Below are 24,577 nucleotides of genomic sequence, written 5' to 3'. Positions count from 1 at the left end.
TTTTTTTTTTTTTTTTTTTTTTTTTTTTTTTTTTTTTTTTTTTTTTTTTTTTTTTTTTTTTTTTTTCTCTAAACAAATTAAAAAAGAGAAAATTAATAATAATTAATATTAAAATATGATGCTTTTTTGGGGTTTGTTCTGATTAATATTTGGAATTTAATTTTTGGGTTTTACAGCTCACTCTCATTTGTTTTCATTATCCTTTAATTTCTTTTTCTGACCAATGATTCAGCTTTTTTCTTAATTAATGAGAGATTTTAATGTTTGGTAGAGTAATTAGGTTAATTAGATTCTGTGCTCAGCTTTTTTTTTTCATATATTCTTTCATTTAATAACAAAATAATAATCATAATAATAATCTTGATATAGATTAATATTTAAAATATTTATGTCTGAGGTCAGAATAAATAAAATATTACTATAGTAGAATTTAAGAATTTATTTAATTTTTAAAAAAATTAATTTAGTAGCTGTTTTTGACTTTCTAATTTTTTTAATTTAAATATTGCACTTGTCGGAGAAATATTTGAATTCTTAACTAAATTTTAAAAATAAAAAACTATTTTTTTTTTTTTTATGATATTCAAAATTATGCTTTAACACGTGAGTACAAAAGAGATCGCTTAGATGTGAGTGTTTATAAACTTACATGTCAATGGTTATCAAACAAACCTAAATAATTATCAAACCAAACTAATCATTAAATCGAAAGGGTTCTGATACCATGTGAATGTTTGATTAATCCACCACACCCAAATGGTAGTGAGAGTTCTCTTATTTATAATCATTTACCGAATACAGAAATAAGGTAAATTACAAATATAAGGAAATAGCGATAAAAGGAAAGAATAATAAATTAATACAATATATTTACATTTAATAAAAGGGCAAATATGGTAACCCGTAATGTAAGGCAAATATCTAGATATTTGCCTTATAATGAACGGTCAACTATCCTTAACAATATGAATTCAACTACTTACCTTTGCATGTAACCGAAGAACCAATTACAAGAAAAAAGGTTAATAAGATTCAAGACTAGCTAGTGTAAAGTTGAAACAAAGACTTTTGTACCTAAAAATATTTATAGCATTAACATATCAAATCAAGAAAATAATGAAGTGGCTGACATTGGAGAGTGATTAGAAGACTTTGTCTGGTAGTTGAATTACCAATTAAGACAATGTATGTATACCTTATTTTTTTTTATTTGTATTCACTCGTTGTTATTGGAAGTTGTAGTTTATAGTTGGTAGATGAACTTCATTATGTTTGAGTTATCTTTTTGGGGCACGTAGTATTCATGAATCATGGTTGAATATAAACAAAACATTTGTGTTTTCTTGATGCTTTCTTGGTGTTATTCTTTTTCAAACCTTCCTTTAGGTTTGATGTTTAAATCGATTCATTGAACTAGTTTTGATGAAGCTAATCCTGGAGTGAGTCGTCTTAGAATCTAAGAGTGACCATCATATACTCAAAGTTCGATCTAAAAGTCATTCATCTTCTAACCAGCTCTTGGTTGGAATCAATTTGTTAAGTTAACTTTCTTTGTGAACGTTTGCAAGGATTCTAGAAGAATCTAGCTTTGCAAAATTCAGCATCATTGGCGCATCAAATAATCCGCTAAATATAATTTTAAACAAAAAAGCTAAATATGAAATATGATCATATGCAGGGAATAATATGATAAACGTTATTGATTAGATTAGGTCAAACATTATTTTCCCTCCCAACTTTATTACTTCTCTCACAGTTTCACATCAGAACAGTTTGAACATAGACGATTTGGATGCCCTTTGGCCTCCTAGCCAGTGTTGCATATGAACTCCAATGGCATCTAAATACAAGCTGCTTCGTCCATGGAACCCAACCACTTTGCCCTCCGTCGTCGTCGACGTGAAAAAGTTCCCTATCTCCTCCCCAAACGGACCGAACTTCCCCCTACTTGTGTAAAAAGTAAGCGACTTAATAACTTGTTGTCGCTCGCCTTTACCGACGTAACCGTAATATCCCGATATACAAGTCAGTACTTCATGTGGATAATCCAATTTTACCTGCAAATACAGCCAGAAAACATGTTTGTTTCATTGTGGATGTAAAAGAAGCTGTTGAAAAGTCCTTGGTAGTACCCGATGTATGCTTGTTCCACTGTTTCCTCCATGCTTAACTGACCAAACCGATTGTTTGTTTCGATCATACTCGATTTGAATTGAACAAAACGCTTCGAGAGACCGTGTTAAGTATATCTGTTTAATGCCAGAGAATACCCCATCATCCCATGGTTTACCCCCGTCCCCGCCCCACGGTCCTGGTCCACAGGGTGCCGGTTCTTTTACGACACCACGAGTAATCTATGAAACAAATAACTCGTCTATAAGCTATTTCATGACTAAGAAACATCTAAATGGTTAGGAGAGTTAGAGAGTACCTCTTCAAGTGCTCCTCCTTTTGAAGGGGCCACTTTCTTAGTCCAAGGGACAAGCTCATTTCCAAGAAGTGGTGGCGGTGCAGCAGGAACGATTTCACTGGAGGGAGGACGAGACGCCGGGTTCACCTTTCCTTCGACTAAGTGCACGCCAAGAGCATCTAGGAACAAGCCTTTCCTGCCATGAAATCCAACAATCTTTCCCTCCTTGACGTTGGTACTAAACGGGGTTCCTAGCGCCTCCCCGTATGGCCCGTACTTTGCTTTTGTAGTATGGAATGTGAGTGACTTGATAACATTAGGTCCCATGTACATTACAGGCCCATAATATCCAGTTACACGAGTCAAGATTTCATAGGGATAATCAAAAACAACCTGCAAAATGGTTGGTTACGACTAAGAGAAAAACACGACAGAGAAAGTAATAACTTAAACGAAATTATACAGGAAATATATTCATTCACCTTGTCATGTTTGAATCCTCCTTTTCCACCTGCTCGGGTTCCCCATATAGATTCCTCGTCCCAAGCATACAGAACTTTTATATATACAATACCGACATTGCGCGACACATTAATTTCCCTAATACCAGAGTAATGTCCATCATCAAACGTAGTTCCACCCGAGCCACCCCACGGTCCACACGGAACCGCATTTTCAACTTTCGACGGTCCCTTCTTCACCGGCCTCTGAGATGACCATCACCAACTGTTATTTGAGTTTACTTAGAAACAAGACAAATAAAAGCGTCAAAGAAAAAGGTTTCGTCTCACCTTGTCTGTGGATTCATCATCACTCGATTCCGAGCTCGAGGAACTAGATACTTGTTTCGAGATAGTATTTGGAAGAGGCCTTTTGAATTCATCCTTCTGTCGTAGAGCAAGAACAATATCATAATTTTGGCCAACACTTCCTTGTATAATTGAATAGCCTTCACTTTCAGCTTTACAAGCAACGTAATTCGGTGACTGAATCATTCCTTTAGATGGCGTTTGTATTGGCATAGGCTTTAGGTAAACTCCAATGGCATCCAGGTACAATCCACTCCTGCCATGGAACCCAACAATCTTGCCCTCGGTCGCAGGGAACGAGAAAATCGTTCCTAGTTCGACCCCATACGGCCCGAACTTCCTTTTGTTGCTCATAAAAGTCAGGGATCGAACATAAACTTTATCGAACGACACAAAGCTACCATAGTGTCCACGGATCATAGTCAAGTACTCGTCTGGGAAATCAAGCTTCACCTGTAAAACCAATAATGAAAACATAATACACAGAGGTACTCCTGTATTCTTCATCAACGATCAAACTAAAGTTAATCACAAAGATGTTTCGAAATTATCGAGCAAACAATCAATGATCCAACGAAGTATGGGGTTACCGTGTCTGTTTTAGTGCCACCGTTTCCTCCATGTTTATCTGACCAAATCGAACTTCCCTTCACATCATATTGAATCTTGATCGAGTCGATACCAGCTCCATGGCAAATTACCAGCTGCCTGATGGTCGAAAAAACTCCATCGTCCCAATAATTTCCACCTGTTCCTCCAAAAGGCCCAGCCGAGATCGGCTTGATTTTTCGAGAACCATCAGAATTCTGTGGGGGAAACAAACAAACTTTTAACTGGTTGTGGAAAACAAAGTGTATGCAATCAAATAATAGAAAGCAAATGAATAGCAGCTACCATTGTTGTTACAGAAACAAAAGACAAGACAAGTAAAGAGAGCAATGATTTTCTTGAACTTCGATGGCTGTGTAGCACAATTGCAGTGTGCCACGGCCTGTGAGGAATTTATTTGAGCCAAAAAGGCATAGAGAAGAGAATCAAGGTTTCAAAAGCTTTTTCAAGTGATATGGGGAAGATAGATTCCAAATTTCACTAAGGAGGGGAAATATTTACTAGAAAAGAATCTGATCCTTCCATACAATAGAAAATGAAATCTTAAAAAACAATTGTAGCGTTTCGCAATAGATTCTAATATGTTTGGTATTCTTATTATTCTTTCATCTCCATGCAGTCACTTTGGTATGAAATTAAACATTTTGTACTGAAAAGTGACTTACGTAGGTATGCATTCCCAAGAGATCCCACGTCGGTTGAAGAAGGGAACGAAGCATTCTTTGGAAGGGTGTGGAAACCTCTTTCTGGTAGACGCGCTTTAAAAATCTTGAGGGGAAGCTTGGAAGGAAAAATCCAAAGAGGACAATATCTGCGAACGGTGGGTTTGGGCTGTTACATAGTCCCTCCTTGGGAGCCACCTGACTCTCCAAGCCACTACTAGCAAATATTGTCCGTTTTGGCCTATTACGTATCGCTGTCAGCCTCACAGTTTTAAAACGGGTTTACTAGGGAGAGGTTTTCACACCCTGATAAGGAATGTTTCATTCCCCTCTCCAACCAACGTGGAATCTCACAATCAACACCCCTTGGGGACCCAATGTCCTCGTTGGCACACCGCCCCGGGACTGACCCTAATACCATTTGTAACAGCTCAAGCCCACCGATAGCAAATATTGTATGCTTTGTCCCGTTACGTATCGCCGTCAGTCTCACGGTTTTAAAACGCGTATACTAGGGAGAGATTTTCACACCCTTATAAGAAATGTTTCGTTCTCCTCTCCAACCAATGTGAAATCTCACAATCCACCCCCCTTGAGGACCCAACATCCTCGTTGGCACACCACTCGATGGCTGGCTTTGATACCATTTGTAACAACCCAAGCCCATTGATAGAAAATATTGTCCGCTTTGGACCATTACATACCGCCGTCAACCTCACGGTTTTAAAACGCGCTACAAGGGAGAAGTTTTCACACCTTTATAAGGAATGTTTTGTTCCTCTTTCCAACCAACGTGGAATCTCACAAACAACCCCTCACAACATGGGAATAACGCAAATCATGAAAGACTGGTTCAACCAAGAAGATTTTTCCATAACCTCATCAAAAACCAAGGATCATTTCAACCTAAATGTGTCATGTCATTATACAGTAAACTATGCACCCAAACAAGCATGTAATGTCGAAATGCTATAAGAATTATACTAATAAACAGATATAACAGTGATTACCATAAAACAAAGAAACCTCTTACGTTCGGATCAAATTTATTTCGTTACCTATAAATAGATCGCAAACCTGTCAAAATGTGTTATGAACAATGCATTCTCAGCATAATCCAAATTCTACAGGAATCTGTCTTCTAACCAATCTTCACAACTGCACATTCCCAGAGATCATCTTTTCAAGCAACTACCCTCTTCTAAGAACAACTTACACATCATGTTCAAGGCTACCAATAATCCCCACAAGAACAACAGCCATTTTTGAAATGGTGCAGGCATTTTGAGTCACTTAGATATATTTCACATCCATGAGCCTCTGAGACATACTTGGCCATCTGATGACAGTCTCCACATATTCTCAAGTTTTTCACGATTTTTATTCTTTTCGGTTTGTGAGACGACCCAATAAGGCCAAAAGCAAATGCAAACTTTTCACAGTGGAACCCGCCAATTTTTTCTTCCTTCGGTTCGTCATCGATAGAAAGCTGATGGTGATTATTAAATTTCTTTACTTTCCCTACAATGCCTTGTATCCAAGTATTTAGAACGTCGACTTTGGAATGATCGTCATTGACGAAAAAATAGACTTTGTTACCGACTTCAACCCAGCACTGTGCTGTACATTTCTTCATTGCACTCTCTCTTCCAAGCTTTCTCACTTTTAAAGCTTGTTCAGATTTCCCATATAAAGCATATGCCTGTATTAATAAACGGTAAATCACATGATTATCAGGCTCCAATTCAAGTAGGCGCTCAGCTGCTCGTACTGCCAAGTGTAAGTTCCCATGAAACCTCGAGGCAGTCAGTAGACTGGTCCAGATGGAGACATCAGGTTCTGTAGGCATGTTTTCGATGAACTCGATTGCATCGGTAAGCCTTCCAGAACGTCCATAAAGATCAACCATAGCCGAATAATGATCTAAAGTTGGCAGAATTTGATGTTCTTCAGTGATGCTAGAAAAAACATGTCGTCCCCTGTCGACCATCCCAGCAATGCCACAGGCATACATAATACTAGCCAGTGTACCTCGGTTCGGCCTAATTCCAAACCTTTTCATCTGATCAAACAAATGAAATGCAGCATCTGAGCAACCATGTAAAGTATATCCTGCAATAATTGAATTCCAGGTGATAATATCTTTCGACAACATGCCATCAAAGATGTTTCTTGAATATTGAATGTTCCCCGACTTGGCATACGTGTCTATAAGCGAGTTCGCAACAGGAAGCTCCGTTTCCAGGTTTCTACGCAACACACAGCCATGGATTTCCTTTATTTTCTTCTCTGCCATTACATTTGCACAAACTGGTAAGATACTCAAGATAGTCACTGAATTAGGATTAAAATTAAGAGACTGCATTTGTCGAAATATTGCTAGAGCTTTGTTCTTTTCACCGAGCCGATGGTACCCTGCAATCAGAGAATTCCAGGACGCCGTATTCGGATTAACCTCCCCATCATTTTCCATCATTTGAAAGAGGTTCATAGCTTGATCCTCATCTCCATTGTGTATACACCCTGATATCATCACATTCCATGTCACAACATTAGGCATTACATTTGATTCCCTTATTCTCATAAAAAGTTCATAAGCTTTACCACAGTATCCACCCTGACAATATCCTCCAATCATCGAGTTCCACGTATAAATATCTTTTTCTAAAATTGTATCAAAGACATGATGAGCAGCTTCCAATTTTCCACATTTAGAATACATATCAATAAGTGAATTCCCAACCAATACTTGATGAGCAATTCCCATTTTAATAGCTAAACAATGTATTTCCAGTCCTTTTTGCAGCGATTTTAAGGAAGCACACGCCGACGACACGCTCGTAATAGTTACAGCATTTGGTTCAACCCCTGCTAGAATCATCTCCTTGAAGAAATCCAATGCCAGATTAATCCTGCTGCTTTGAGCAAAACCCGAAATCATCGAAGTCCAAGTATAGACATCAGGAGTGATCCCCATACTTTCCATCTTCTTCTTCAGTTCTATAACAAGATTACATTTCCCCAACTGGCTATAACTAGCAATCAGTATGTTACAAGTAACCAAACCCGGTTTGAATCCTTGATCGTTCATCGTGTCGAGCAAAGTCCTAGCTTCATCGCCATGTCCCTTCCGGCAATAGCCAGCTATTATAGCATTCCAAGAGACCTCATCTCTTTCGTCCATGTTCTCAAAGAACTTCCTAGCCAAACTCAAGTTCCCACATTTAACCAATGCCGTCAAAATAGAATTGCTTACACGCATAGAACAGCTCAACCCACATCGAATAACCACAGAATGCATCAACTTCAAAGTTTCAAGATCCTCGCAATTCCCACAAGCTTGTAGTATTCTTGGGAAAAGAAAAGCATCAGGCAGTACTCCATCACCCATCATCAAAAAGAAAAGTTCAACTACTTCTGTCCATCTCTGCTCTCTTGAATATCCGCCTATCATTGCCGACCAAGTGTACAAATTTCTCTCCAGCATTTCATCAAACACCTTACGTGCATCTTTTAGAAACCCACATTTCGCATACATGCTTACTAGCTTCGTCTCGACAAATGGGTTCACCTGATCAACTAAACAGAGACGAACATGAAGCTCACGACCCACTTCAATAGAATCCGCATCTATGCAAGTTTGAAGCAAATTGATATACGTGTTAGTGCTTAACTTAGACCCATGTCTGGACATTGAATCAATGGCTGCTATGGCTTCTCGGAGGAGGCCATGGCGGCAAAGGTAACTCAAATGGTCGTCATTGGACTTTGAACTGGTTTTCTGGGTGAAAAATATAGTAGTTTGAGTTGGTTTTGAGGAGAATTTAAGGGGTTTGGTTTTGATAATTGAAGCGGGGACGGAAATTGGAGGCTTTGTTTGGCAAGGAATCGCCAGTTTCTCCATTGTTAATCAGAGACTAGATTTCTTCACACCCTTCCAAAGTTCATAGGCTCACTCACAACTTGTTAATTAAAATAACCAAATGAAGATCAGAAGATGCCGCAGGTGTGGACGTGGCGCCTCCTCCACAGGCTCTAGTGGATGGGGTTACTGGATACTGTTTCCACTTTCTTTCTTTCTTTTTTTTTTAATTTATTAAAATATCATTTTCGTCGTGGCCTTTAAATTTTAATCAATTACTTGTGATTTTTTCAATTTCATAAAGAAAATTTGGAAAAATCTATAATAAGCTAACTAAGAGAGTAGATATAAGATTTTTTTTAAAAATTACATCCATTAAATTTTGACGATTTAAATATTATTTTGGTTTTTGTAATTATCTTCAATTATATGACTTTAATTTGTGATCTCTTAATAAATCTTAAATTTAATCTTTTAAAATTAATTTTTATATTAAAAAAAAAAAAAAAAACCTAATAGATTTTTAAATCATTGTCGTTCTCTCTAATCCACGAATATTTTGGTTAATGCTTGAAGGTTAAAATTAATTGCTCTCTTTAGTGTTCAAATTAATTACGAAAACTGTAGTATTAGTACGACTTCATTGATTTAAGGAGTGCAAGTAATGGAAAACTAGATTTAATATATATATATATATATATATATATATATATATATATATAGCAGTGAGTCAAGTTCTTACAGCAGGCTACAAATTCCTAACCCATTTATTCCACATTGAATCCAGCAGCTTCTATACAACTAGCACCATAATCATATTTGAGAGTTGCGCACATAATCCAATTTCTGTAAGGAGAAACAAAAACAGTGAACATCTTAGACAATGTTATGAAATCCACAAGTAGATCAAAATCAAAGCTGGAATCATCCTTGTTACACCATACCGATGATAAGGAGGACACATCCTCCAAGCTGACTGTCTAAGCAGTAGAAGCAGCAACTGCTGGTGTTTTTAGCTCTTCTATTTTCCTCAATAGCGCCGCTCTATCAGTACCAACAATCCTGTGAGATTTTTGCCCTCTTTTCAGGAAAATAAACGTCAGTAATGCCTCAATATCCCACTTGAAAGCAACATGCTGCAGAGAGTAACGGAAGTCACTGTTGGGATCAAGTAAAAAAGAAAAGAGCTCTAGCGCATGCTACAGTATTCAACAATATCTTGAAGAAACAGAACTATTGAAATATGATGTGATAGATACGAAAGAGCAAAAAGAGCTTAAGTATGTTTACTTTCAATTCATCGACGTCTACTTCCAGGAAAATGACACTAGGATGATTCTTAGCCAATTGTAAGAAATATGGAGCAATTAAACGGCGTGGCCCGCACCAGGAAGCAGTAAAATGCACCACAATCTATCAAATCAAAACCTAAGAAACATCAGGAACAAAAAATTGACACAAACTGTAATAGTAGCCTGTAAGACAGAATCAGTCAAGTGTGGTGAAGCAAAATAGCACAATCAAGTTCAAGGTCATACTAAAGAAAAAGGAAAAGTGTAACAGTGAAGGATTGAAGTCCTGAAGAATACAAATCAAACGATTCCACTAAGACGTTAAAAAGAAAACCTAGATATCGTAAATTTCAACACGAGATCATTCAATATTGATAAATCGAATATATAATTAGCCTAAGAGATCAGAAATTCTGGCGAATCCATCGCGACTTTTACCAAAACATTGAACAATCTCCAAACAGGAAAAGAATAGAAAAAGAAAAGGCAAAAGGAATCAGGAAACGTGAAAGTGCTTTTCAACATATATCCATCGGAATCCATTAAAATGTAGAAATGAAGAATCTGAAAAATCAAAAGACTATACCAGTTTTCCAGATTCTTTCAATAATACAGCATTCCATTCAGAAGTACTACGACAGGCAATCACATTTCCTTCTTGAGCCAATGGCTTACACAGAAATCGGAGACCAGCAAAAATTGTTCTCTGTATCAAAAACAGCACCGATACAGGAATGGCGGTGGGCCGGTATTTATAGAATGAGGGGTGGGACAGGTCTCCGATTCCTCGGTTTTTTTTTTACTAAATGCCCATTTTTAGACGTTTTACTAATTTTAAAATTATTGAAAAATTTTATGTTCTATTTATTTTAAAATATTTATAATGCATTTTATAATTAAAAAGGATTAAAAAAAATGTTTTAAACGCTCACAAATTAAAGTAAATATAATTAGAATTAAAATATTAAAACGATGATTAAACCATACATTATTTTTATGTAACATGCTACACATGGAAAAATATAATAAAGAGAAATTGTGAATAAACTAATGAAATTGACTAAATGCTTTTTTCTCAAATATTTAAAAAATAATCTTTGTTTTTTATTTTAAAATGAATTAATGTTCCTTTTTGAAATTGCATATTTTTTATTTTTATCTTTCGAGTTTAATAATAATAAAGGTTTTAAAAGGTTAAGGAATTGGATTCTCCGCTATGGTCTTATGGCCCATCATTTTTTAAAGTCTATAGGGCTTCTCTCCGGTGCAAATTTGGGCCCATTTACGTGTAATTAAATAAAACAAAATAACATTAATAATGGGAACAAAGAAAATTATGAAATTTGACCTAGTTTTTTTTTTTTTTTTTTTGCATAATTATATTAAAGCGTAGAAAACCTAAATATTTATTATTTTATTTGGTATTCTTTAAAGAAATTGGTATCTTGAGAAAAAGAAAAGAAAAAAGGTATTTAATAAATTGGACCTATGAGAATTATTATGTTTTGGAATTTAGCATAACAACTTCCTTAAAAGTTGAATGTTTTCTTTTATAATTTGAGTTTGGTTTATTGTGGATGCTTAAGATAGTAGTTAGTTCGGGCATTTATAGTTTTGTGTAAACACATGTTTGGAAGTAAATGTTTTTCTGATGTCAATTATATCGGCTAAGTTTATGATTTTAGACAGTAACATAATTCATGTTTTTTAGCTAATAATTAATGACTAAAATTGAAATAGTGAATATGTTATTTGTGATACTTTATAGGTTAGAAGTGAGCATTTGTTTCGCGATTTTGTAAGATCCTACATCGGTTTTGATAAGAGGACAAAACATTCCTTATAAAGGTGTGGAAACTTCTCCCTAGTAGACGAGTTTTAAAATCTTGACAGCGATATGTAATAGGCAAAAAATAACATCATCTATTGGCAGTGAGCTTGACAGATATAAAAAACGAACCAGAAGAAAACAGAGAGAAAGAGAGAATACTCAATAATGTATGGTCATAGATATAAAAGATGCCTAGGAATAAATTGTTCCATTGCCCCACTATAAAAACGACTTTCTTCCAAACAAGAGATGCAGACCCATATTTCATTGACCCATTTCCTCCTTTCAACTCATTTCCTCACCCAAATGACCCCTAAATCCTCCAAAGTTTCAGTTCTTATTCAACCTGATTAAAGCATAGCACATCATGGAGAACCAAGCACAAATATGAGAGATTCAACAACACGAATACTTTCCAAAGCTGAGAGAAAAAGGAGGAGAGAAATAAAAGCTTCGGCAGATACATCATCATAGATATACTGAATCTTATTGTACATATGTTTTTTTTTACGGAGACATGCAAAGAACAAGTAAACATCTCCGACACAGTACCATCAAATCCACAAGCAGAACAGACTCGAAACCAGAATTCATCATCACACCATAATAATAAGCAGAACGATCCATCAAGCTCACCATCTAAGCAGAAGAAGTGGCAGCTGGTGCTCCTAATTCCAATACTTTCTTCCCCAGCTCCACTTTGTCAGCACCCACAATCCTGTAAACTTCCGCCCCTCCTTTCAGGAAAACAAAGGTCGGCATTGCCGTAACCTCGAACTTTTGAGCAATTTCCTGCAAAGAAATAGGAACCATTGCTTGATAAGAAAAGATAAACTAAACGAAACCGTTCCATTTCACTGCATTAACTGTCCCAAATAACAGAGTGGGTATGATATGATAGTTTGGGAAGAGTTGAAAGGGCTTAGATATCTGTACTTTTAAGTCATCGACGTCCACTTTCAGGAAAACGACATTGCTGTGCGCCTTAGCCATCTCTGCGAATACTGGAGCAATGAAACGGCATGGCGGGCACCAGGAAGCAGTAAAATCCACCACAATCTACTAAAAGGAATTTTAGAAACATCAGGAACAAAAAATTAACCCCCAAAACTACTGTCAAACCAAAATGAAATCGTCAAGTTCAAAGACTTCTTACAAAAAGGACACAAAGCCAGTAACAGAGAATAATTGAAGAGTATGAATTGTGAAATCTGATATAAACTCAAAACATTCCATAAGCCATCAAAAGTCCTATTAGCAATTTCAACACTACAATCGAAATAAACAGCCTAAACTGAAGAAATTAGCCTGATAACTAGGCACAATCATACGTAAATATCAGAAACCCTAACAAATCAATCACGGATCTTCCCAGATCATCGATCAATCTAGAACAATAATAATGCAGCAGAAATTGTGAAGACATGAAAAATGCTTCGATATACCTAGGCGCCAAATCCAAAATTCCATCGAAATCACATACGAAAATCAATCAATTCGAGAGTAGAAATGGAGAGTACGAAAAAACAAAAAATCATACCAGTTTACCAGCCTCGCTTCCTTGCTTAACAAGCGCATCGAATTCGTCAACCTTACGAACCACAATCGCTTGTCCTTCTGCAGCCATTGGTTCAAACAAAAAATCGGTGTCCTGCAAAAGTCGTCCCTGAATTTGAAAATGAAGCGATGAATAAAGACGCATTGGGACAGGAGGGTTTAAATAGAGAGAGGGAAATGATCCCAGTTTTCATTTGTTCCATTTTACCGAAATACCCTTAAGAGTTGACTCGTACCAAAGTGAGCGCAAATAGCAATAATGTGAATGCATTTATATCTAATATTGTCGTTATCCCCAATAGAAACGAATTTAAAATAAAAATTAAAAAAAAAACATAAAAATAATAAAGAATTGAATTTAATTTTGATTTTAAAATGGCAGTCTTCGGATTATCAGCTTCCAACTTTTTTCGGTCATTTTCTCTCTTTTAATTTCTTTTCATAATTACGGTGGGACCCACCTTTATAAACGATTTTCTTAATTATTAAAAAAATTAAACTTTAAATTTTTTTAGACAAATTATAAAACATTTCAATGAATTGAATAAATAATAAACTTGCCTATGGGCTACGGCCCATGAAAGACGAATGAACGGTGAAAAATGGGTACAATATTGTCTGGGCTTATGCCACGTGTGAATTCGGCCCATTAACGAGTAAATATTAATCACATTTTTTAAAAGGGAAATAGGAAAAATATCGTCCGCAAAAAAAGGAAGGTTGTTGAAAAATATATTTTAATCTTGAAATTCCTCGCTCCCGAGGAATCGAAGATAATATTATTTAATAGGGACTTATTTATAGCTGTTGACAAATAATAAGCTGAAGAAAGAAAACTAACTTTTTGGGCCATGGATCCAACAAGACTTGGGCCTCCGTCCATCACCGAACCCACTTTATTTGGCCCATGTCTACAAAATTTAGTCCGAATACTAACCTTAAATTTTCAAAAAACTAATATATATATATATAATCTTTCAAAATTTTATAAATATCTTTATTTAAATTTAATTTTTTTTTATTGTTAGTAATGGAATAATAATAAATAAATATTTTTATATGTATATTAAAGAAAATAATTTAATTTTCTATAAGAATATGAACACTACTTTTAAAAATAATAATAATTCCAATAAAATATTAATTATTTTTATCCAAAACTAATTAGAAGTATGGTTTTTAATTTTTTTTAATATTAAAAAAAGTTAAAAAGTTATTTTTTAAAATTTATTATGAATTTAGCTCAAAACTGAATTTAAATAACAGCCGAAAAGTCGAGGAAGATAATACATTGTACACCTTATCCATTTCGTGAAAATCGAGGAAGATGGCCCCACCAGATTCATGTGGGGCCCACCAAACAGAACAAGTTTTAATTCCACTTTCCTTCTTCCTTCCATTCCCCAGGTTTTATCCTCCCATATCCCCTTGAAATGAAAACCCCATTTTACAAATTCCCAATTATTTTATTTTTCATTCTTATTTTAAAAAAAATAAAAATAATTAATTAATTAATTATGCTTTGAATTTATGAAACATCAAGATGTCTCTGTCTTTCACCCCTTGGTCATGGGTCATATCCTGCGAATGTGCTCCTATGGTTCGCTGTCTCTGGATACAGTCTAAATACAGTGACAGAGAAAACCCTAGAGAGAGAGAAGAGAGGGAAACTAGAGGTTTTGTTGTAGAGGCGACAATGAGGCCATGTGTATGTAAGACAGAAACCCAGACGAGCAGCTCATCGCATGGACACGATTTATTCAATTCTTCTTGCCAAGTATCATCCACATCCCTCCGCCGGCCACGTTTCATCCTCCTCCCACTTTCTCGCTCTAACTCCAATTCTTTTATACCCGCCCTCCATTCACATCCCCCTTGCAAGCTCCTCATCCATGTTGAAATCAAGCAAGCAAGTTAAAAGGTCCCCTTCCACTTCCCATGCCACTTCTAGAAAGGGCTGTATGAGAGGCAAAGGAGGCCCCGAAAACGCTTCCTGCACTTATAAAGGCGTGCGCCAGAGGACATGGGGCAAATGGGTTGCTGAAATTCGAGAGCCCAATCGCGGGGCTCGTCTCTGGCTTGGCACGTTCGACACATCCCATGATGCCGCTATGGCTTATGACAATGCCGCTCGGCGTCTTTATGGCTCTGACGCCAAACTCAATCTCCCTCATCTTTCCCCCAATTTGCAGCACCATCCTCTGCTTCTTCCTGTCTCTGTTTCCTCTTCCTCCGACAGTGCGGCTGCCACGGTGGAAGATGTCGGGTCCATCAGCTCAGTTCCCCATGACAACAGTAGCAGGATGAGATTTGGGGAGGAGGAGGAGGAGGAGGAGATTGGGGGGCTTTGGAAATCGATGAGTATTAGCTTGGATGATTCCATTTGGGCTGAAGCAGCCATGTCTTTGGATTTTCCTGTCATGGAAGATCGGGATCGTCAAGGCGATTTTGCTGCTGATTTTGTGGATTCTAATGGATGGGATACTCTTCAATGGTGTTCTTGATATCCATGGAAGAATCTTAAATTTGTAATAACTGGGATTGTGTTATACACTTACTTTTTTTTTTTTTTTTTTCCCTCTGGATTTGTCTTTTATTTTCGTTGGTTTGTGGTCGTTTGGATTGAAATCTATTATAGCCTGCAAGTAAATACATAAAATTATTATGTTTTGATCTCTGCAACATACTTGGAAATGGTGTATAATTGTGTATATATATATTATAAGTTCTCTTTTACCATAAACCCTAAATCGAAGCTCAGTTTTGTAGCATTTTTGAAAGCAACTTGCAAGTGGGGAATGTTTTGATCTTCCCTACGGAAGTTTTGATGCCTTTTCTGGAACTGGGTTTCTGACATCTGATTCTGTTTTCAGTTCAGAACTTTTGGTCGGATTCTACCAATATTGTTGATATCCATTGTCGCGGGAATCAGCTTATACGATATTTTTTTTTTTTTCGTGGTAGTCTTTTTTTAATTTTTTTAATTTTTTCAATTTTTTCTACTATAATATTTTCATTTTTAACGTTCCTGTATTGTCATTTTTAATTTTTTTTTTGAACTTTTTCTTCTTTCTACTGGGTAAGAATGGTTTGTTTCCTTCCTCTATGTATTTACCATCCACTCGAGTTAAAACTATCTACCTCTTTGGTACCATCCTATGTCTATCTCTTATACTATATCTTATACTATATCTAATAGTCCTAGCTTTGAGGTACCATCCTATGTCTAGCTCTTATACTACATGTAGTTTTGAGGTACCATCCTATGTCTAGCTCTTATACTACATGTAATAGTCCTAGCTTTTTTGAGTCGTGAGTCGTGGTACTATCCTACTATTAGCTTTTTTGAGTCGTGGTACTATCCTATGTTTAGCTCTGATATTATACTTAATAGTCCTAAGTTTACGGATTCGTGGATTTAAAACACATTGATATTATACTTAATAGTCCTAAGTTTACGGATTCGTGAATTTAAAACACATTGAACGAATGTCGTTCTATGGGACGCCTATGATCAATCAAACAAGGCAGTTCATGGAATGCTCTAAAGGTTTAAACCAGTCAAATAAAAAACGGTAGAAGATGCATACTATTTTAGTTCAGGATTCCCTGCAGCAGTCCAAATCCAAGCTGATAAGCTGCACTTCTATCCAAGAACCTCCCCCATGTGTCCCACCTGGTGTTTGTCATGGAACGGATAACGGTCTGCATAAGACAGGTCCCCCAAAGAACAACATAGTCTGTCCTTTTGTTGGGTTTAATTCATAATGTGTGTGTGTCCTGTTGGAATCATGGTCCAATCTCTCTGTTTTCATCCCAATGAACCACTCCGTTCGAACCTGGTTTTATGTGGTGTAACCAAAAGAGATTAAGGCGAAAGACTCCGTCATGTAATAGCTAAAGCTATCGGTAGAGATGTCTAATAGGCTGGGTAGGGATAAAAAAGTCTTTTCCATGCACACATCCTATTTTAATTTTTATCTTTACAAAATTCTTCATTTATTTTTATTTTGGACGAAAATTTTATAGAAAGAATTTACGGGTATCGAATTCTCGGAAGCATTTTTTTTCTATTATATAGAATGGGATGGGTGAGCGTGCATACAAAAACGAGTCCCACTTAATTATAGAGAACATTTTATCCGCTCCTTCCTCCATTCCACTTTTGAGCTAGGAATTTCTATATAAGATATATTTATATATAATAATAAGTATTTTTGAGTTTCGCAGTTTAAATAGATATTTCTATTACAAAACATATTTTTATAAAGGCAGTTTCGGGCTCTGCCGTCCCCACAACAGTCGATAATGACATTCATACCCCTGGCCCCTCCATTTACTCAGCTCTTTTTTTTTTTTTCTTTCATTCATTAATTTTTAAACAAAAAAAAAAAGGAAAAAAAAACTCTCCTAATTAGATAAAGTAAACGTGCGAATATTCAACAAAAAGTAAAAATTTTAAAAACACACACTGAACTGAACTGAAGCTTGTTCTGACATATGTAGGAAAGACACGTGTCTTTAGATAGTCAAAAGTTTGAGTGTTGGCAGGTCAAACACTGTCAGCCGTAGGATGGAGAAGTGGCTGGTTAAGGGACGGTTTGATGTGGCCACTTGGCCTGCGAGTACCATGGTCCGGGACAGACTGGATCACTGCCCTTTCCAATAAGAACTTCTTTTCCTCGCTCTTGCCCCACAGTACAAGGTACAGTCCTGATATAATCAGCACAGCTCCTATGATCCTGTACATCCAATCCCATGCTTAATCAATGTGTCTCCCCACTACTCAAAAATAAACATATATTTATATTATTTTTTTAATCTTAATAATTATATTGTTTTTTTTAACTGAAATTTCGAAAATCTTATCCTTTAGGGATTTATTAAACTTTTAAAAAATATATAATAGGTTATTAAATGTTTATTTTATTTTAAATAAGTCTTTCAAATTTTAATTTCGTTGGTAATGTGTTGATTGGATGAGATATGATGAACGGTTGAGATTAAATGAAGGAAGGGAGAAAAAGGGCTAACCCTCCCAAGTAGAACTCCTCGCCCAAGGCGAAGGAAGCCATGAGAGCGACAACGAAGGTCTGAACCGGTTGGTAGACAGCAACGAAGACCGGGCCACCTCTGTCAATGCACCATATTTGTACGGCAAACGCTATCCCCGAAGCCACCACCCCCTGCAAATAATGCACCAACCAAAAAATTTTAATTTAAAAATATTTTACGTGAATTACGTAATTAAATTTAATCGAATTTAGAAAATAAAAATACGAACCGCATAAACGATGCTAAAGGCTTCGGCGCCGGAGTGGAAGAGCCAAGCCTGAGCGTCGCGCTCGAACACGGCGGCGATAATGAAGAATTGGATGAGGCCAAAGAAGCAAGTAAAGGACGTGACGGAGAGGCGAGCTGGGTATTTTTTCAGCACCGGTGCTTGCAAGACTAGCCACGCGGACCACGACAAGCAGTGCCCGATCAAGTACACGCACCCTAAGGTCCAGCTTTTCCCCTTTGCATCGCCTAGTGACGGGAACATTCCCGGCCCCATCAGCATCCCCGCCGTCTCCGCTGTCCCCTGCACCGTCATAGTAGTCGCCGGGCTGTAGATGGTCGGCCCTTTGTATAATGTGATGACCGTTGCTCCGGCCACACAACATATAGTCCCCATCACCTTTGCTATCCCATCTTTCCGGTTCAGTCTCACTTGTTCAATCCTGATGGGAAAATAACGCGTGAAGGACAAGAATTTGTTTATAGGAGAACGAAATAATTTTTACTTCTACCGGTTAGATGAATCGGACCGTCCACAATGATATAAATTGTCCAGTTTAAGCATAAGCTCTCATAATTTTGTTTTGAGAAGTATTCTTTAATTATAAACTCATGATCATTCGATGTGGGACTTTCATCCAACATCTCCCCTCGAATAAAGTAAGTCTCCTCTTAATCGAGGCTCGATTACTTTTTCTTTTGAAGTCTTAGTCATTTTTCACTATGCCTTTGAGGCGGGAGACTCAACTCCTTTTTCTTTGGAGTCCTTTGTTTGTCATTTGAGAATTCTATCGACGTGCCTAAGTTTAGAGCATGAGGTCTATGAATGGACTCTTTCCATTGGCATGAGTCTTTTTTGGTAAGCCCAAAGCAAATTCATGAGAGCTTATGCTCACAATATCATGTTATTGTGGAGGGTTGTGTTCATCTAACACTTCCTAACAACTTAGTTTTAAAATCCTTGAGAGGGAAAGTTCAAACAGGACAATATCTTTAAAGTTGTTGGCTAGAGTTGTTATAAATGATATTAAAGTGAGACATCTAGTGATGTACTAGCGAGGAGGCCGAGTCTCGAAGAAGGGTGGACACATCGAAAACGTTAGATCTTGAAAGGGATGGATTGAAGGATCTCACATCAACTGGAGAAGAGGACGAATACCCGTTAGACTCAAAAGGGGTGGATTGCGAGATCCCATGTAAGTTTGAGAGAACGAAACATTGTTTATAAGAGTGAAGGTAGAAATCGGTGAAAACCTCTTTCTACCAAGTATTTAAAAAAAAACTAATATTTACTAGGGTCATTAGGGTTATTACCTGAGAAGCGCAGCCATGAGGAAAGTAATGGCAGGGACAGAATTCTGAATAGCAGAAGCAAAGGTTGGGGAAGTATTGTCCAAACCCAGCAAGTAAAACCCTTGATTGGCTGTAATTCTGCCCACATTCAAACCCAATCATTATTCTATTTAAAATAAATAAATAACAAAAAATGAGTTCTTGATTTCAGTACCCAACGAGAGCGAGCAGGAAGAACTGAAGGACAAAGTTAAGAGTGAGTGCAGGCCTATCCTTCCTGTTCCAAACCAAACAAAAATCCACGTCATATATATTATATTATATATAGATATATATATATATTAAAAATGAGCTTACTTTTCAAGGAAATAAGCAAAGGGAAGGAGGAGGAGCAAAGCGATGACGTTTCGGTAGACAGGGAAGACGAGTTTACTAATGCCCATATTGAGGGCAGCTCTAGAGACGACATGAAAGCCGGCATAGCCGAATTGCAAGGCTAACATGGCAGCATGGAGCTGGAACCTCTCGGGGATAGAACACGACATTCTCCTGTCGGAGACGGAGCCTGTGTCCGCCATGGATGGCGAGCTTAAGGAAGAAGAAGAAGAAGAAGAAGGGGGTGGTGATGGTGGATGAGGGTGGAAGAAGGGGGCGATTGAGGAGGTATAAATATGGAGGGGAAAGAATTGTGGGGGTCCCAGTTTTGGACAAAAAGAATGATGGGGTCTCTTAATACTGTTTATAAGGTTGAATTTTGTTTTGGGGTTGTCTCCCACATTCTAATCAACTCTACACCTTGACAAGACAACCGCCCATGGCAATCTACAGGACCCTTATACCACATTGTTCCATGATCCAACCAACCATCAACGTATGAGATTTTACATGGGTTGAAGAGAGCACCAAAACATTTTTTTATAAGAGCGTAGAAATCTCTCTTTAATAGACGCATTTTAAAAACTTTTAGAAAAAGTTCAAGAAGAACCACATCCAGTAGGGATAGCTTGGAGTGGTTACAAATGATATCAAAGTCATACACCAAGCGGTGCTAGCTGACCTCAAAAGGGGTAAATTGTGAGATTCCACATTAATTGAAAAGGGGAATAATGTTTTTGAATTATGAGATCCCACGTTTCTTAGAGTGATACTGGTGTTCGTGGTGTTCGTTAAGGTTAACCGGGAGCCAAAATTTACTTGCTACATAATATCAAAATATTGCCAAATAAAGGAGATAAATGCAAAAGAAAACAAAGAGGAAACACTAAATATATATATATATATAGCGCTGTGCGCACGAGCGGGGTGGTGGGCACTTACATGCATGCCGCATAATATTTAAAAATATGTCTTAATTATTTTAAAATTTATATATTTTATGTATCTTTTTAACCCTTCTAACTTTTAGTACGTATATATTAATATTTTAATTAATAGAATTATGTTCAATGATATATTCATAATCCAAAAACATACTTTAATGTAAAATTTGGAGGTAAAAAATATATATTTATAATAATTTTAATTATAAACCCATATTAAAAACTGTTCCACCACATTTAGGAAATTTATAATATTGACTTATAAAATAAATAAATAAAATATTGACCACTTGGGTATGTTGGGGCACTAGCCATAGAAAATGGGCAATTCACCAAATAATCCTTATTTTCAGGGAATTTTCTCTTTTTTTTTATTATAAATAATATTCAATTTAGCTGACCGCCATATGAACCGTTTAGACACCGGTCCGACCAAGTCAGTTGTGGATGAATCGGGTCTCACACGCACGCCCGACAGCTATAATAATTTTATTTTAAAAAGAAAAACTCAATTTTAGAATATAATTTTATATACTATTTTAGTTTTATTATTTGTTTGGCTTTTTTTGAACTTTGTACTTCCGTAATAATTTAATTTAATAATATTTTTTTTAACATAAGATAAAAATTTAATTTGATGAGATTTAAAGTAAAAAAGATGAATAATTTGCAATAATTATGTTTTTATAAAAGAATTATAGACATTGTTTAATTAAATTTGCATGCTGATATCTACATTTTAGGGAACAAAATCAATAACCAAATTGAATGCAAATATATTTTTTTCTTCATTTTTTCAAACCCTTTAGTTTACATGTTTCACATTTGGGTGACATATATATAATTTTAAATTTTGGAATATGCTATTTAACAAATAAAATCAATTTAATGTATTTTTATTTTATATTTTATATATTTATGAACTATGAAATAAAAATACTCGATCCACGCTATAATTTAAGGGCATAATAGAAAATTGTACTCACGTGTATTACTAATTTTACAATTTATTGTCATAAAAGGTTGTCTTCGAACAATACTATAGCTTAAGAAACTTTACAAAATTTAAATATGTAATTAAAAACTTTATTATAATATTTAGGAGCAATTGGTATAATGTAGCCAACATGTAACATCGACATGATCATACCTCTCCCCACTTATTCTAGTGTGGTGGGCCTCGTATAATACAAATTAAATGATTCCATAAATAATATCATAGAATAATTGTTTTTTTTTATTGATTAAAAATATAAATAATCCACACCAGGTGTGGTTAAGTACTTATTTATTAATTTAAATAATTTTTTTTACAAGAATACTCAAAATTTTATAATTTTTTTTTTTTTTTGTAAAAATAGGAATATTACGTTGACTAATTTAGAAAATGATCCTGTGTTTATAATAAAAAAATATTATCTTCATTGGTATAAAATTTTTTGGGAAGCTCAAATTAAATCCATGAGAACTTATGCTCAAAATAGATAATATGATACGGTTATAGAGAGTCGTGTTCATCTAATACGTATTATTAAAAGATATGAACTTTGAAAATAGACGTCACACAATTGGGCCTTCCTTCCAAGTTAATGCAATAATATTGGTTAAGTGGTCCAATAAGCAATCGAGTCAGCAAGCATTGGCTAGGTTCATTGGCCGACAAGTTAAGGGCAGTTGGTTCTAAAAGAGGTAAGTTGTTGTGGAACATGTCCGAAGTGCTAGAATTAGATAGTTATTTACGCACCAACAAGACAGTTATGAATTTAACCCGCCTCAACAAGCATGATGTATGTTATATGTGATGTCTTGTACTAACTTATAGTTTCTATGTCTTAAGCCCAGTCTTAGTGTAAGATACCATATCGGTTGGAAAGAGAAACGAAATATTTTTTATAAGGGTGTAGAAACATTTCTTTAACAAAAACGTTTTAAAATCACGAGGCTGACGACGATACGTAACGAATCAAAACGGACAATATTTACTAGCAGTAGACTATGGCTGTTACAAATGATACAAAAGCTAGGCATCGAGCGGTGTGCTAGCGAGAACATTGAATCCTGAAGGAGGGTGGATTGTGAGATCTCATATTAGTTGGAGATGAGAATAAAACATTTTTTATAAGAGCGTGGAAACCTCTCCCTAGTAGACGAGTTTTAAAATTATAAGACTGACGACGATATATAACGAATCAAGGCTGACAATATTTGCTAAGAGGGGTCTTGAATTGTTATACTTAGACAATAATATAGTATGTTTGATTATGTTTAAGCTATTGTTTAATAAAGACTCGAGGATAACTACTTTTTCTTGAATTAGTTGAAAATGTTCACGACATACATATAATAACGATCAGATCCTAGATCGTTACACGACAAGTAAATCTAGTATAGTGAATTAGCCATCATTACATATGATTTTTTTTTCTTCTCATCTTTTTGACTGCAAAAATGTGTGCTGAAAGGTTATAGCATTAAGATCTACGAGTGTATCTAAACCTAAACCAACAAAGTATACACCGTTCTTTGAGTCTTACCCTTTTGATCTTTAAACTACTCTCACAAATCACTATTGTTGGATGATGAAAGTCCAACATCGGCTAATTTAGGAAATGATTATGGGTTTATAAGTGAAGAATACTAACTCCATTGGTGTGAGGCCTTTTGGGAAGCCCAAAGCAAAGCTATGAGAGCTTATGCTCAAAGTGGACAATATCATACCATTGTGGAGAGGCGTGTTCGTTTAACATGGTATAAGAGTCATGCCCTAAACTTAGCCGTGCCAATAGATTGACAAATCCTTAAATGTCGAGCAAAGGACTCCAAAAGGAGTCGAGCCTCGATTAAGGGGAGGCGTGTGCTTTGTTCGAGGGTACTAACTCCATTGGTGTTGAGACCTTTTGGGAAGCCCAAAGCAAAGATTTGTATTAGTAATTTTCAATTTTAAGAAAAAAAAAAAAAAGATTTGTATTAGTTCTTCCAATTATCCTATTAATTATATTCATTATAAAGACGTGCCGGAACTCTAGGGGCATTTTGGTAATTTTACATCGTACATATCATCTCCTTCTAGGGACATTTTGGTAATTTTTGTCACACGTAACATCTCCTTTTAGGGGTATTTTGGTATTTTTAAATCGTACATAACATCTCCTTCTATGGGCATTTTGGTAATTTTTATCATACATAGCATCTCCTTCTAAGGGCATTTTGGTCATTTTAATCATACATAACATCTCCTTCTAGGAACATTTTGGTAATTTTTCTCATCATACATAATATCTAGTTATAGGAACATTTTGGTATTTTTTTTCATCATACATAACATCTCGTTCTAAGGGCTGCGTGTCTTTTGAGATCCTTTTTTCATTTGTTAGAAACTCTAAATTTTAAAAAAATTCTATGATAGATTCTATTTTACGATCCAAGATTCGAAGTCTCGAATCATGAGATCGTATCTATCTCTTTGGTTATTATTATCACACAAACTTACGTTTAAACATCCAATAACATAATCAAACTATAGTCTAAATTTATAATTTTAAGTTTATCCTTTGATATAGAATCCACGTTCATGGGAATGATAAGCACAAAACCCACTTTCTCCAAATTTCACACATCATTACTCAAGAAGAAGAAAAAAAAAGGTGGGAAAA

General features: G+C 35.9%; 5 protein-coding genes across 5 annotated transcripts; 1 reads left to right on the top strand and 4 right to left on the bottom strand.

The window, feature by feature from the left end:
- Window positions 1–1,663: 1,663 nt before the first annotated feature.
- LOC111491877 lies at window positions 1,664–8,451 on the bottom strand. Its single transcript, XM_023140949.1, is given in 6 exon segments — window positions 1,664–2,057; window positions 2,133–2,354; window positions 2,432–2,803; window positions 2,893–3,672; window positions 3,810–4,045; window positions 6,510–8,451. Coding segments are annotated over 6 exon segments (3,789 nt in total). The 5' UTR covers window positions 8,395–8,451; the 3' UTR covers window positions 1,664–1,763.
- A 636-nt stretch (window positions 8,452–9,087) lies between these two features.
- On the bottom strand, window positions 9,088–11,736 carry LOC111492426 (thioredoxin H-type-like). The gene is made up of 5 exons (XM_023141766.1): window positions 11,733–11,736; window positions 10,231–10,430; window positions 9,643–9,765; window positions 9,297–9,488; window positions 9,088–9,198 (listed from the first exon to the last, which is right to left on the bottom strand). Exons 1-4 carry the CDS (start codon window positions 11,734–11,736, stop codon window positions 9,333–9,335), a joined length of 483 nt encoding a protein of 160 aa, XP_022997534.1. The 3' UTR covers window positions 9,088–9,198; window positions 9,297–9,332.
- Window positions 11,737–11,910: 174 nt separating this feature from the next.
- LOC111492267 (thioredoxin H5-like) lies at window positions 11,911–13,187 on the bottom strand. Its single transcript, XM_023141551.1, has 3 exons — window positions 13,016–13,187; window positions 12,412–12,534; window positions 11,911–12,267 (listed from the first exon to the last, which is right to left on the bottom strand). The coding sequence occupies exons 1-3, from the start codon at window positions 13,175–13,177 to the stop codon at window positions 12,115–12,117; spliced, it is 438 nt and encodes a 145-aa protein (XP_022997319.1). The 5' UTR covers window positions 13,178–13,187; the 3' UTR covers window positions 11,911–12,114.
- Window positions 13,188–14,615: 1,428 nt separating this feature from the next.
- Window positions 14,616–15,709, top strand: LOC111491948 (dehydration-responsive element-binding protein 2D-like). The gene has a single exon (XM_023141053.1). The coding sequence runs from the start codon at window positions 14,778–14,780 to the stop codon at window positions 15,534–15,536; it is 759 nt and encodes a 252-aa protein (XP_022996821.1). The 5' UTR covers window positions 14,616–14,777; the 3' UTR covers window positions 15,537–15,709.
- A 1,565-nt stretch (window positions 15,710–17,274) lies between these two features.
- LOC111492292 (protein WALLS ARE THIN 1-like) lies at window positions 17,275–20,260 on the bottom strand. Its single transcript, XM_023141581.1, has 6 exons — window positions 19,963–20,260; window positions 19,820–19,882; window positions 19,627–19,743; window positions 18,317–18,755; window positions 18,067–18,218; window positions 17,275–17,774 (listed from the first exon to the last, which is right to left on the bottom strand). The coding sequence occupies exons 1-6, from the start codon at window positions 20,181–20,183 to the stop codon at window positions 17,585–17,587; spliced, it is 1,182 nt and encodes a 393-aa protein (XP_022997349.1). The 5' UTR covers window positions 20,184–20,260; the 3' UTR covers window positions 17,275–17,584.
- Window positions 20,261–24,577: the final 4,317 nt, after the last annotated feature.

This window comes from Cucurbita maxima, unplaced genomic scaffold, assembly GCF_002738345.1.
Source record: "Cucurbita maxima cultivar Rimu unplaced genomic scaffold, Cmax_1.0 Cma_Scf00017, whole genome shotgun sequence".
NCBI classification, from domain to species: Eukaryota; Viridiplantae; Streptophyta; class Magnoliopsida; order Cucurbitales; family Cucurbitaceae; genus Cucurbita; species Cucurbita maxima.
The sequence above is the reverse complement of the archived record's forward strand: the minus strand, read 5'-3'. Positions and strand labels throughout refer to the sequence as shown.

Bases quoted from the DNA above. Each gene is read 5' to 3' on its own strand.
- LOC111492267 (XM_023141551.1), bottom strand. From the start codon at position 13,177: ATGCGTCTTTATTCATCGCTTCATTTTCAAATTCAGGGACGACTTTTG. The intron at 12,535-13,015 runs GTATGATTTTTT...TCCTTTTAGTAG, and splicing joins GAAGCGAGGCTGGTAAACTG to ATTGTGGTGGATTTTACTGC. The intron at 12,268-12,411 runs GTACAGATATCT...ATTTCTTTGCAG, and splicing joins TGGACGTCGATGACTTAAAA to GAAATTGCTCAAAAGTTCGA.
- LOC111492292 (XM_023141581.1), bottom strand. From the start codon at position 20,183: ATGGCGGACACAGGCTCCGTCTCCGACAGGAGAATGTCGTGTTCTATC. The intron at 19,883-19,962 runs GTAAGCTCATTT...GGTTTGGAACAG, and splicing joins TTTGCTTATTTCCTTGAAAA to GAAGGATAGGCCTGCACTCA. The intron at 18,219-18,316 runs GTTCGTATTTTT...CATTATTTGCAG, and splicing joins CCTTTAGCATCGTTTATGCG to GGGGTGGTGGCTTCGGGGAT.
- LOC111492426 (XM_023141766.1), bottom strand. The intron at 9,766-10,230 runs GTATAGTCTTTT...TTGATTTGATAG, and splicing joins TGAAAGAATCTGGAAAACTG to ATTGTGGTGCATTTTACTGC. The intron at 9,489-9,642 runs GTAAACATACTT...TACTCTCTGCAG, and splicing joins TAGACGTCGATGAATTGAAA to CATGTTGCTTTCAAGTGGGA.
- LOC111491948 (XM_023141053.1), top strand. From the start codon at position 14,778: ATGGACACGATTTATTCAATTCTTCTTGCCAAGTATCATCCACATCCC.